The 12,807-nt window shown below is 45.4% G+C and overlaps 1 protein-coding gene and 2 non-coding genes across 3 annotated transcripts; all 3 read left to right on the top strand.

The window, feature by feature from the left end:
- Window positions 1-211: 211 nt before the first annotated feature.
- Window positions 212-283, top strand: TRNAN-GUU (transfer RNA asparagine (anticodon GUU)). The gene has a single exon. It is a non-coding gene; the product is annotated as a tRNA-Asn (tRNA).
- Window positions 284-1,064: 781 nt separating this feature from the next.
- Window positions 1,065-1,147, top strand: TRNAY-GUA (transfer RNA tyrosine (anticodon GUA)). Its single transcript has one exon. It is a non-coding gene; the product is annotated as a tRNA-Tyr (tRNA).
- Window positions 1,148-9,617: 8,470 nt separating this feature from the next.
- On the top strand, window positions 9,618-12,557 carry LOC107647095 (NADH-ubiquinone oxidoreductase chain 1). The gene has a single exon (XM_088508185.1). It carries the CDS (start codon window positions 11,576-11,578, stop codon window positions 11,873-11,875), a length of 300 nt encoding a protein of 99 aa, XP_088364311.1. The 5' UTR covers window positions 9,618-11,575; the 3' UTR covers window positions 11,876-12,557.
- Window positions 12,558-12,807: the final 250 nt, after the last annotated feature.

Below are 12,807 nucleotides of genomic sequence, written 5' to 3'. Positions count from 1 at the left end.
ATCGATTGATCAATACGAATCTCGAGAGTGGATGGTTGCTCCGTTATATGCATGCGCCCCCTTGTCCCGGAGGCTCTCCGGCCGAGGAGGGGCTTGCTATCGTAACCCTTTCTCCCGGTGTATGTGAAAAAGAGTGACGAACCTTTTTTTGTTCGGTCATAGGTTGGTGTCCAAAGAACGAGAGTCGGCTTCCTTAACTTTAGTCCTTTGTTCCTCAGTAGCTCAGTGGTAGAGCGGTCGGCTGTTAACTGACTGGTCGTAGGTTCAAATCCTACTTGGGGAGAATTTGGAGTTCTTGCTTTTCTGACCTAGCGACCAATGTAATTTGTAGCCTTCCCCTTTGTTTCTAAACTAGCAGAATCGTGGGACATCCAAAGTGGGAAGTTTCTTGTTGGTTTTTTTCTATTTCTTACTCCCTAAGAATTTTTCTTGGAACTTGGTTCGTTCAATTCTTAGGGAGAAGAAGGATCCACTGGGAAGATTTGAGTAGTATCTTCATTAGCCGGAAGGAATTTGTCTCCACTAGCGTCATTCGAAGAACGAACAAAAGGGGGGTTACTGTTTAGGTAGGATAGATGGATGTAGTCCAATGGCTAAAGCTCTGCCTGCTTCTTGTGGACTGAACTCTCTTTAGGTTCCGAGTTGTTTTTGGGTAGGATGGTCGAATTTTTCTTCGCCACTAGTGGCAACGAAGTTCTTGGTAATTAACAAGGGGGAAGGAAGATCTCCACTCATTTCATCCATTCAGTGCCTGCGGTGAGGCGCAACCCACAACAAACAAAAGGGAAAGTTTGCTTGCTGTAGCCCTTTTTTTGTAGACTAGGCTTGATAAGCTAAGCTATTTAAGCTCGAGAAGGGTAGGCTTGCAGCTTCGCCAGAAGCTACTAGGGGGGAGCTGTCGTAGAAGCTTTGCCCTTTGTACAGAGATTGTTATGAACTGACTAAATGACTAGCGGAACGCTAGCTAAGCTAATAAATAGTATAAGTTCCCTTCAATCAAATCAATAAGCTTTTTTTTAGGCCTCCTTCTTAGAACCCATTGAGGGGGGCCTCGGCCCAGGAAGGGGAGAGTGGCCGAGTGGTCAAAAGCGACAGACTGTAAATCTGTTGAAGTTTTTCTACGTAGGTTCGAATCCTGCCTCTCCCACTTGTTTGTTGTAGACTTCAGAGAAGAGAAAGGAGGCATTCGTCAGCGCAGGAAGGCCCGATTTCTTCTTGTCAATGCGAAGCTCCTTTTTTTTTGCCGTGCCGTGAAGTTCAATTGTATCGTATGTTAGTTAGAGAGGTTGGCGAACTACTATGATCTATAGATTCCCCAGATATATCCAATCCCAACGAGAATAGAAGCGAGCCGCTTCCGTTGTAGTCGTCGTAGTCTTTTAGCTTATGTAGTGGTCGGCCTTCCTACACGCACGCGCCCGCCAGAATGCCTCCTTGGTTCCGGACGAAGCCAAGCCGATACATACGATAGGCGAAGGCCATTTCATAGCGCCTGGGAACGCAAGTTTGATCGAGGATTGGGCAGGAGAGGTGGAATGGAAGAAAAGGCTCGGGATGGATTTTGGAGTCTTTGTGCGAGCCGTATGCGGTGAGAGTCGCACGTACGGTAACGAGGGGGGTTCGCGTCTATACATGTAGTGTGGTGGTTGGGCCTACCCACCCTATTTGTTCCATGATCTATGGGTCTACTGGAGCTACCCACTTCGATCAATTAGCCAAGATTTTGACCGGATACGAAATCACTGGTGCTCGATCTAGTGGTATTTATATGGGGATTCTATCTATCGCTGTAGGATCCCTATTCAAGATCACTGCAGTTCCTTTTCGGGCGGCTGTAGAACGGACGGCCGCCCATAGGTGGTAGGTTAGGGTGGGTGGTACCGCTCAGAATGCGGCCAATCTTCCTAACCGCGCGCGGGCCGGGCTTAGAGCGCGTGAAACTCATCACTATCTCGTAAGGGCGTTGAGACCATAGCATGTTAAACGAAAGCGTCGCTTTCTCTGTAGTGTTTTCACACAGCTGCCCGCCTAGAAGAGCCACTCGCTCCGTAGTGTTGTCATACAAGATAAGCACGCAGCCCGCCAGCTGGCCAGGCGAATCGAAGTTATCTTCCGGTCAACTGTCCACCCAGTCAAGTGCAAAAAACACAGTAGAATCACGCAACGCACGCTGCTGGTGTGCTTCCTGCCCGCGAGGAAAGAAGAGCGACAAGGTTTAGTTCAGATTTGACTGTTTGCAGCATGGGAGCGGATTACCCAAAAAATCCCTGGGAACAATGAAAAAAAAGATATCTCGGTAACGAAAACCATAGGGGGCTGTATTGGCAAGATCCAACGGTGAACAGCTGTCCAAAAGAAAAACCGCCTGGAAGTCCGAGGACCTTTAGTACCCTTTCCCCGAACCAGCAGCCTTTGCGCCAAGCAAGACCGCCCTTGTCCTTTCTCCATTCCGCCTCCTTCTTAGCTTTGTTCCAATAGAGTCTAAGGCAAAGCAAAAGTAAGTGGGTTCGTATGCCTACTTTACCTACTTGACGAAAGGGAACGAACTTAGTTTCGTTTCCGGGTTTATGGACTCCTTCCTTTTTCTTTTTTTTTTTTTTATGTCGTGACGCTTTGGTTACCGGCAAACGCTTCCAAAGGCGACCCTCTCGAGTTTCCGGCTGTTTCCTAGATTGAAGTAGCCTTTCTTTCGTCGCCCTACCAAACGAAAGAAGTCACTATCAAACAGCTCGCCCTACTGAAGTACCAAAGGTGCGCTCCGCCCGGTGACTAAGAAAGAAATTGGTTTGTGCTTTGAAGTGATGAGGTCGCAAAGAGGGGGGCTCCTATTGACTAAAGGTTGGTTCTTCGGTTTCCTTTAGAATGAAAGTCGCTATGAAGCCCCTACTACTTATACTGACTTTGTTTGATTAAATAAAAAGGCGAACCCCAACAAAACAAGTCGTATGGGGTGGGGTGCTTGTGGTAAGCTGCCTTGGATATGAGTATGAGGAATTCCTACAAAATGGCAAAGTCCGGTATTTGACGAAGGAAGATATATCTATCAATAGATAGGATTTAGTGTTCGATATAGGGGATAGGATCCATCTGCTCTTTTTCTCTCTCCATTTTTTTTAGCGTTATATCTGATCTGCTCTCTCTAAAAAAAATGGGGATTTAGGATACATAGAAATCTAAGGGGTGTCTATTCTATTCCTCTTTAGAGTAGAGAAAAAAAAAGATAGCTGAACGAGATATCTTTTTTCTATCTATCATTGATTCAATCTATGAATCAAGTCGAAAGACTTCTTTGGGTTCCCCGAAGCCCCGAATGGATTGTGGATCGTTTCTGCCAACGAAATGAACGCGGAGCCCGTTCCGAATGCTTCTCCGATCGGGAAGTTCTCGCGAAGAGAATAAGATGCTGCTCCCCCTCCCTCTGTCTTTTCTCGCTTTGCTAATCTTCCCTTCTAACGCGGGCCGGGCGGCGGCGGGCGCGGGAGGAAGAAACCTAAGAGCGTCTTCTCTCTCTTAGGTTTCTTTTTTTTTTCAGTGCAACACAGGCTTTTTGTCATCCCTGCAGCTTTCCAGATTTTGTATTGAACGTATGGCGTAGCTAGGATCTTCCAATCTTGAGCCTATCCTATGTTCAAACCAACCAAACCCACCCCCTATTTGAATAAGGCTGGAAAGAATGCCCGCCAAGTTCAGATAAGGGAATGCTTCCCCCAACCATTAAAGGAAAGGCTCGACGAAGGGAGATGCGGCGGGGGAAGGAAAACGCTTTCGGAGATCGAGATTCATTTTGTTTTTCATCGAAAACGAAGAAGGCCGAGGATGGCCTACGGTGCGTGTTATCTGAAGGGAACACGCTTTTTCGACCGCGGTGGTATGCCTGCATTTCTAGGCGGGCCCTCTCCTCGTTCTGCCCGCAGGCCCATTGGGATAGCAGCCTTCGGGCTTTGCCTGCCCTTGATATATCGGCCCGGGAAAGCGCTGGCAACAACAGAAAGGAAGGGGTCCATGTAGCTGCTGCGTCCGCCCCCTTCTTAGCCCCATTGACTAAGAAGGGGCTGCAGGTTCGGCATCTACTAAAAAAGAAAGAATCCACTTGAGATAACCACGCCTCTGCTAGGCAGCGTGTGGAATGGCCAAGAGCGGACCTTTTTGGATATATAATCCAAGTGGAGAGTGGGGTTACGGGAACAGCCGTCTGATGGAAAACCACTTTCACGTTCGGTTCAGAGAGCACTTTTTTTCGTCGAGAAATCTTCGTTCCCTTTCGTGTGAATTCCCCTGCGGCGAATTCAAAACTGTTGGGGCCCCATCTCTCGAGCCCCGAAGAAAACCCCTCCCCTTCAGACTCCATATCCCTCCCTTTTGACTCTATATATGTGGGCACCTGATATCTATGAGGGTTCACCCATCCCGGTTACAGCATTCCTTTCTATTGCGCCTAAAATTTCTATTTTTGCTAATATTTCACGTGTTTCTATTTATGGTTCCTATGGAGCTACATTGCAACAAATCTTCTGTTTCTGCAGCATTGCTTCTATGATTTTAGGAGCACTGGCCGCCATGGCCCAAACGAAAGTCAAAAGACCTCTAGCTCATAGTTCAATTGGACATGTAGGTTATATTCGTACTGGTTTCTCATGTGGAACCATAGAAGGAATTCAATCACTACTAATTGGTATCTTAATTTATGCATTAATGACGATAGATGCATTCGCCATAGTTTTAGCATTACGGCAAACCCGTGTAAAATATATAGCGGATTTGGGCGCTATAGCCAAAACGAATCCTATTTCGGCTATTACCTTCTCCATTACTATGTTCTCATACGCAGGAATACCCCCGTTAGCCGGCTTTTATAGCAAATTCTATTTGTTCTTCGCCGCTTTGGGTTGTGGGGCTTACTTCCTAGCCCCAGTGGGAGTAGTGACTAGCGTTATAGGTTGTTGGGCGGCCGGAAGGTTGCCACGAGTAAGTAAGTAAGTTTGGGGGACCGAAGTCCCTTTCGATGACCTGGCACCGGACACGTAGCTTACCGAATCAGTTGCGACACCGATGGGAATGCATGCTACGAAAGATAGGGTAGAGTCTGATACATCAACCGTCTACTCAATATCCTTGTACGAGTCCACAATCACTACACGAGATGAACCTTGGTTTGGTGAATTGAAGTTGGCCTTAGGTGTAAAAGGACTCCCAGTTACTGCGCGCGATCGTATACTGAGGTGCTCCCCGCCGGTTGTTGGAACGACGCGAGCCGGGCCTCCATTCAGAAAGATGAAGGGTCCAAACAAAGGTCAAAATAGGGGGTTACAAATGCCCCATCTCATTGGGGGCGGAAAACGAATCGACATCTCGATGTGATACAGCCTTTTCCATTTTAGTTGGGAAAGAACGGCGAAGTCCATCCGAACCGTCCAATGAAGAATAAGAGGAGAGCAAAGCGCCAATGGCGCGCGAAGCGCATGCGAAACAGGCACGGAGAAAAATAAGTGTGGAGGATAAGCAGCCGAGCTCATTCCCTTCGCTTCCTGGGCCCCAAGCAGTGCAGTCTTTCCTGGCCAAATCCTTGATTGGGGGCTTCTTGCTGCGCTACTTAACTATAGAAAGACTTTTTTTCTAGTCATATATATTAATAGAAAGATAGATCCATCCATCTATCCTATCCGATTTAGATTTATATAAGAAAGAATTTTTTTCATTCAACGTTTGATTCAAAGAACTGCGCTAAGCCCCCCCCCCCCCCCGCTCATGAAAAGGCTCTGCTGCAATGGATGGCAGAGGGTCCGTAGTATCCAAAGCACTGGAGTGGTCCAGTAGCCGGGAAGGGGCCTAGAAGTGCCTACTACTACACCACACTACACTCGGCTCTACACATTTACAGAGCTAACCCCTGTCCAGTCCCTGGCAGAGTGAAGGGGGCTTCCGTCCTTTTTCCCTATCCCCTCGCTTTGCTATAAAAGCAGGCTAACGGGGCCTTACTTATTCAGGGGGGGAGTGGAGCCCCGAGAAGCACTGTATAGAGGAAGATCCTCGGCCCCTCCTCATTCTCTACAGGGTTCCAAACCTTTCTTCAACATAGGTGACAACGAGCGGGGCAGAGATGGAAGAGATCGAACACGAGAATAAGAAGCAAGCTCGCCTTCCTTTTTGATCATTTTGATAGAGAGGGATGGAGAAAGTGGACAAAACGGAGTAGCATTTCCCAGTCGAAAAGAGATGGGTTCTCGTCTTGCATTTCTCATCGAACAAATACAGAAAAAGAATCATATTGAAAAACGTTCCTAACCCACCAACCCCTTCCTTCGTAGAGCCGTGTATTGTAAGTGATCCGAACCTGCCCGGAGCGAGTCTCCCATAGAGGCAAGTGAAGTTGGTGAGCCGTATGATGGGCAACTATCTCCTGCGGTTCGGAGAGGACTCAGCTGTTAGTTAGTACCCCCTTTCGGGGTGGACCTTTCACTCTATTTTATTATATACGCTTAGCGAAAAGAATGTTTTTTGATACACCTAGGACATGGATTTTATATGAACCAATGGATCGTGACAAGTCGTTACTACTAGCAATGACTTCGTCTTTCATTACTTCATCCTTTCCATATCCCTCCCCCTTGTTCTCAGTTACTCATCAAATGGCACTCAGTTCATATCTTTAAGTTCGATCATTGACAAGGTTCAAAGAAAGGGTAGGAAGAGAATAAAAGAAGAAAACAACCCCGGTAATCGAGTTAACAGCCTTCAGTCCCACTGAACTCGCTTTAGCGAACGACTTAGAGCTATTAGCTTCTCTTAGAGATCCTCTCTCTCCAGAAGCAAACTTACTTAAACCAACTCAAAACCTTATAAGAAAGGAAATGGTTCAGGCAACATTCTCTCCAATCTCTCCCCAGTGATGTTGATGATGGGCTTTGATGCAAGTAGCTCGATTGAAATTGAGGTTCTTAAGGGAAGGCGCGAAGCCTGTTTGAAACTCCCTTTATAAATAACCTTCGCTTTGGTTTATGCCATTTGAGAAGTCATTGTCGAAAGTTGAAAGCTAGAGATTGCTTATTACTCTTAGAAAAACTTATCCTATCTGCTTGTTCATAGCCGAGCTTCACTCCTAACCTTCCCTACTTAAGGATCGAATGCCGCTCGTAAACTCGCCCCTCTCTCTTCAGGTTCTTAAGGGTATCTTTTTTTTTATCCCTTAGGGCATCAAGACCCGGAGTTTCACTCAGTCCCCCTCCCTAAATCTGTCATCCTTTACTCCCGAGTTAGCTTCTCTTCTGCTTCCTGTCCTCTCTAAGAGTACCTTCTAACCTGGAAGAACAGGGGGAGTTCCCCACCGCTACTCTAACAGCTGCCTATTCTCCCCCCTCGGGGAACTGAACTCGCTCCACTCCAGAACAATGCCATGACCCGGTCGAGAGCCTGGAATGCAGATTCCTTCAAAGAGAAAGAGAGAGTGTGTATTCCCGGCATCAATGCAATCACTTCCTGGTCCGAGAACAAGAGCAATTCTTCTTGGTCCCACCAAAGCATGAGCAGTCGACTCAACAAAGGGGATATTTTTACTCAAACGAATTCCGTCTATTGTCATATATGACCTTCCTCCAACAGATTCAATTGCATCGTTTATTCCTATTCCGGTAAAACTAGCTGCTGACTTAATATAGGATGTAGGATGCCGAGAAAGAGCTCTTTTCGGGGTGGAAATAGAGGCAAATGAATGCCGTGGTTTGTTATTTATTTATAATTGAACAAAAGCGAGGAGAAAACAAGTCGATCTAAGTCTTTTTTAACGCCCGTAATGCAGCTAAAAATGGAAGATCGAACAAGCGTAACGAAAGAAAAGAACCCTGGGATTCCATTCTCTTCCCCGTGAACTGACTATTGAATCAACTCCTCCGGGCTATTCCCTAGGCTGATCTTCCCCGGGCACTTCACTCCTCTTTCTATTGTTCTTGTTACAAGCCCTTCAGCCTAAGAAGAAGAAGCTAGCATTGGCAGAAATGCAAGCCAGTAGGATAGGGTAGCAGGAAGCTAGAGAAGGTCTATCTAGTAGGAAATTACAGGGGACTTTGTTAGGAAAGCACGACCAGAGAATGAGAAGTTCGAAAGTCTGATTATTAGATTCTTACGATTTCTCTTTTGTTGATAGAAGCCCGACCGGAGACAGATAATCCGTTGAATTGCCTCTAGGGCCAAAGAGAACGACATATAGCTTTTTCGCTCTTCCAGTAGATGAACCGGGAAGAAGGATGACGGCACTGTAGAAATGACGTAAGTGATAGGCAGTTTCCTTTCTCTATTGATAAAGCGGGAAATGAGCTCTACAATAAGTGCACCGAAAGGGGGCCTGAGAGCTAGAAATAGGTTACGCAAGCAGCAAGTAGGCTTATTGGAATACCAGCCGTTCCTGCAGACAGATAAGCCGGAGCTAGTGTACATAGTCGGGTTATTAAGTTAGCGCTAAGATCCGGAGGAATTGAATTTTCTACTTGATCTGGGAACTGACTATTGAATCCAATCCGAAGTCGGAAAGAAGTTAGTCTATTGTGTTACGAAAGCCGTAACTAATAACTACCAATAGGAGGTAGCCCATATCTCTAAGAATCTCTTCCTAATCCCAGGGGAAGAACTTCAAAAACCCCTTCACAATTGGAACTTCGAACTACCGTAACTCCTAATAAATCCAATAAGCCTGGGTGGGGCAAAAGCCCGGGATTCAATGCAACTAGTCAACAAGGTTAGCTTCAAGGTCTAGTGTATATAATAGGAAGTCTGACAGGGGAAATGGAATCAGATCCTTTAGCTGCGAACTGAGCCTCAAGTAAGGCATCTTAGAGCCGTAAAGAAGTCATTATAACTCCTTATAAAGACCTTACTGCTTCTTTAAAGTCCCTGGTAGAGTCTAGCATTCCCATTCTTCGGCGGCTTTATTTGCGTAAATAAGGAAGGGCATATCCAAAGAAAGGGACGCCTTTTAAGTTAAGCTAGGAAAAAAGGAAATGGCAAAGGGTCTTTTTCGTCTTTATAATGTATAGAATTTAGTTAGGATTAGACTTTTTAAGCATCGAAGGCGGGACTCTTTTCCTAGATAGGGATGGTCTAATTCAAATCACGCCAAGAGAGGTTTAATCTTCTCCCGTATCTATATAACATTTGAATTTCTCTTCTATTTCAGTCTGAAATAATACGGAATGTCCGAAGCTCTTTTGAACTGTTTGGTCGATATAACTTCCCACGTTTTGACTTTTATGGGGTTAACATACATTCCACTGGTTACTCTGATTATTTATCGTGCAGTGCGCCTCAGAGGCCTCAATGCAGAGAATATGGCCGACAGGCTTATGGATCTCTGCTTTGATACGCTTAGAGAGCAAATTGAGAAAGAAATTGATCGATGCCTAAAGCTTTATTTTGGTCCCGACTTTATTCTTCCGGAAGGGAAGACACTTAGAGACATATCCTTCTTTGTTAGTGATTACGAGAATTTCGACGAGCTTTTGGCTATTCTTCAGAATCTTTCAGAAAGAGGGATTAATAGTTTAGAATTTCTTCAGATTCTACAGCTTTTTTTATGGTTGAATTTACCAGCGGTGTGAAAGGAATAGCGTTGAATCTTGAGAATGAGAATGTCGGAATTGGAAATCCCTTGACTTCGTTTATGCCCTTATGTTATGGCCCTTATGCAGTAAAGAAAGTGAGGCGGGCTAAGATTCCATTCGAAGTAACGTAACAGGATTCGATGTTGCACCATCTTCCACTCTTCTCGGGATCCGGAGTCTTTCGAGAAAAGGTCCCATCCTTCAATCTCATGATTGGGTTGACCTGGTCGAACTATCTGAAGTGGAGAAGGAAAGAAGAGCAAAAAAAAGGGGGCTTGAGTGGACAAAGCCTTCAACTTCCGTCCCACTTCTCTATCTGTCAAATCCCCTTTCTACCTAGGTGTAACCTTTGAGAATCCGTCTTCCTAGAAATGCCTCAACCTTCGATCTGAAACCCTTCGACTTCGATCGGCCTAAGAAGGAGGATCGTGGTCTTATTATCCTCCCGTCTCTGGAACTACAGGAAGGCTACGCCCCTTTCTGGGTGAGCGCCTCTTGGCATATTCGACTTAACTCCGAAACCCCTCAACTCATGAACTGACGGCTGGCTTGAAGAAAGACCTTCCAGGAGCTCTACATCACCCTATATATGATATGGGATTGATTGAGCCGGCATTCATGCTAATTCAATGTGGGCATTCCTACGCACATACCATACATAGACAAATGAGCGGCTACCACATACGAAAGATTGAATAAAAGATCGAAGAGAAGGCCAATTTTAAGAAAGACCGACGACTTGTGTATTGATTTCCTACTATTAATTCCGCTCGGGATCCTATTCTGGGATCCCAGCGCTCCATACGCTTACTAAAAGATCTCATTTCTTCATTCTCATACTCAAAAACGGCAACTCCAAGAACGACAGATACATTCTAAAAAGAAAGAACTCCATCCGATCCCTATCTTTTATGCCGATCTCAGCAAGCAGTACCGGAAAAAAAGGAGTGAAGGTTAGCAGACTTGGTTGCCTGCCACGGGCCCCTTTGAAACCAACTAAGTCAAGCTCAATTACACAAAGCTAAAGGTCAAAAGAATAAGGATTAAGTTAGTGTTCAGTGAGCTCGAGATAGCTGAGTTTAACGGTCGGGCGAGAGGAAAGGACACCCGGTACAGTCTTTTTTTTGCCTCAGCCCCCAAAGCACACCACACCTGAAAAAACTTACTTTACTTACTATAGCTTCCTTATTGGTGAAATCAAAAATTTCGTAAGAAAACAAAGACCTGAGAAGGCGAAAGAAATAGAAAAAGCTGCCCAAGTCTTGTCTTGGTCTTGTGTTCATTAATGTCCCCCAATCCCATGTCTTTCTTGGTTGGACCAACCCAACCGGTGATTTACAATTCCAACAAGTCTCTCTTTTTTTGGGGGGAGCAGAGCACGTTTACAAACAAAGAAATATATCATGAATGAGCAGGCCTTAGTTCTCTATGGACATCCCTTTGTTAGGTAGGGCCAGTGATGTCCAATTTATGCTATCGGATACTATGTCTTTAGACAGTCTATCAAGTACCTCTTCCACTAGGTCAGATGCTGAAAGCGCTCCACCTGACTTTGAGGGGGGACTTAATCGAATCTCTAATGAATACACTAAGTGGGTGAGGAGAAGCGGGAGGCAATTACCTCCCGAATGGACGATGCCCGACCTTGTTCGGGCTGTTATTGGAGACGATCGGATTGCCCTCTGTATGCCGGGCTTTCTGACAAATGACTATTATGATGTCATGTTACATGGCCAAAATGCTTGGTTATGCGAACAGATTTTGAACTTTATAGATCTCATCAACTATGTCTTCTAGTTCCGAAAATGTGAAAAAAAAGTTTTTCGAGAAAAGGTCCCATCCTTCAATCTCATGATTGGGTCGACCAGGCCAGATCATGAGTGAATAGAAAATCGAAAACGTACATAGCTGTTCCAGCTGAAATACTAGGAATAATTCTACCACTTCTACTAGGAGTAGCCTTATTAGTGCTAGCGGAACGTAAAGTAATGGCTTTCGTGCAACGTCGAAAGGGTCCTGATGTAGTGGGATCGTTCGGATTGTTACAATCTCTAGCAGATGGTTTGAAATTGATTCTAAAAGAACCTATTTCACCAAGTAGTGCTAATTTCTCCCTTTTTAGAATGGCTCCAGTGGCTACATTTATGTTAAGTCTGGTCGCTCGGGCCGTTGTACCTTTTGATTATGGTATGGTATTGTCAGATTCGAACATAGGGCTACTTTATTTGTTTGCCATATCTTCGTTAGGTGTTTATGGAATTATTACAGCAGGTTGGTCTAGTAATTAGGGGGCGGCCGTTCGGTCGCCTATGAGACTAGGACCCATAGGTCAAAAATGGGTTAGTGCCGCAGGTGTTGAACGATCTACTCTACACAGGTGTGGGCTTACAGGGCTAGGGCTCATAAACCCTTTCTTTCATTCAAAAAGAGGCCCTGGCTTCTTAATACTACCAGCTTTCCGGGCCGGGATCAATAGATAAGTGGAAGTCATAAAAAAGAGATCTTTCTCTTCGCACCTAAGATCAAGAGGAAGGGTAGCTTGTCAAGCTGGCCTCTAAAAAATATATATATTATTCTTTTAATATCATATCTTATATATATTTTAAGATTCACTGTCTTTTAACCAGCTGTTCTTCTTTGTCAACGCTACTAAGGACCTATGGGTTAGCCTACTATACCCTACTAATGTATTGTATAGTAGGGTGGGTATAGTAGGCGAGCGAGTTAACGAAGACGCTTAGGCTAATAGATAAGAGAGCGCTCACCCAGAAAGGGGCGTAGCCTTCATTCTACTACGCTACGCAAAGGTTACGAAGTCACTTAGCTCGACGTTAGGAGAGTAAAGGGGGAAGGCCATACCCACATAGAAGAACCGCTGTTCGCTTACTTTCTAAGGTCTAACCTTTCGCTCCCCTACTGAAAAGGGGCACAAAGCCGCTTTGCACCACTGATAGACTACTTAAGATTCAATTCAAACCTACTTAGTTTCGCAAGCCTTTGTCATTGTAAGTCAACTAAGTAGGGCCTGAGGCCCCCTGCGAATCCGTAAATCTGAGGAGCATGCCGCAACACAACAAAAGGATGGTCACCGCTGCATTTCATTATTTCCGGAAGGGAAAAAAGACAAGTACCCCCATCATGGTGAACCTCTCCTTGTGATCGGGATGAGGTAGATGCCTCCCAGCTGGGGGGCGGATCGAATCGGAGTTTCCTTAGGTAG

Source organism: Arachis ipaensis, chromosome B10 (assembly GCF_059453495.1).
Source record: "Arachis ipaensis isolate K30076 ecotype BB chromosome B10, ASM5945349v1, whole genome shotgun sequence".
Taxonomy (NCBI): domain Eukaryota; kingdom Viridiplantae; phylum Streptophyta; class Magnoliopsida; order Fabales; family Fabaceae; genus Arachis; species Arachis ipaensis.
This window is presented reverse-complemented; position numbering and strand designations above follow the sequence as displayed.

Bases quoted from the DNA above. Each gene is read 5' to 3' on its own strand.
- LOC107647095 (XM_088508185.1), top strand. From the start codon at position 11,576: ATGGCTTTCGTGCAACGTCGAAAGGGTCCTGATGTAGTGGGATCGTTC.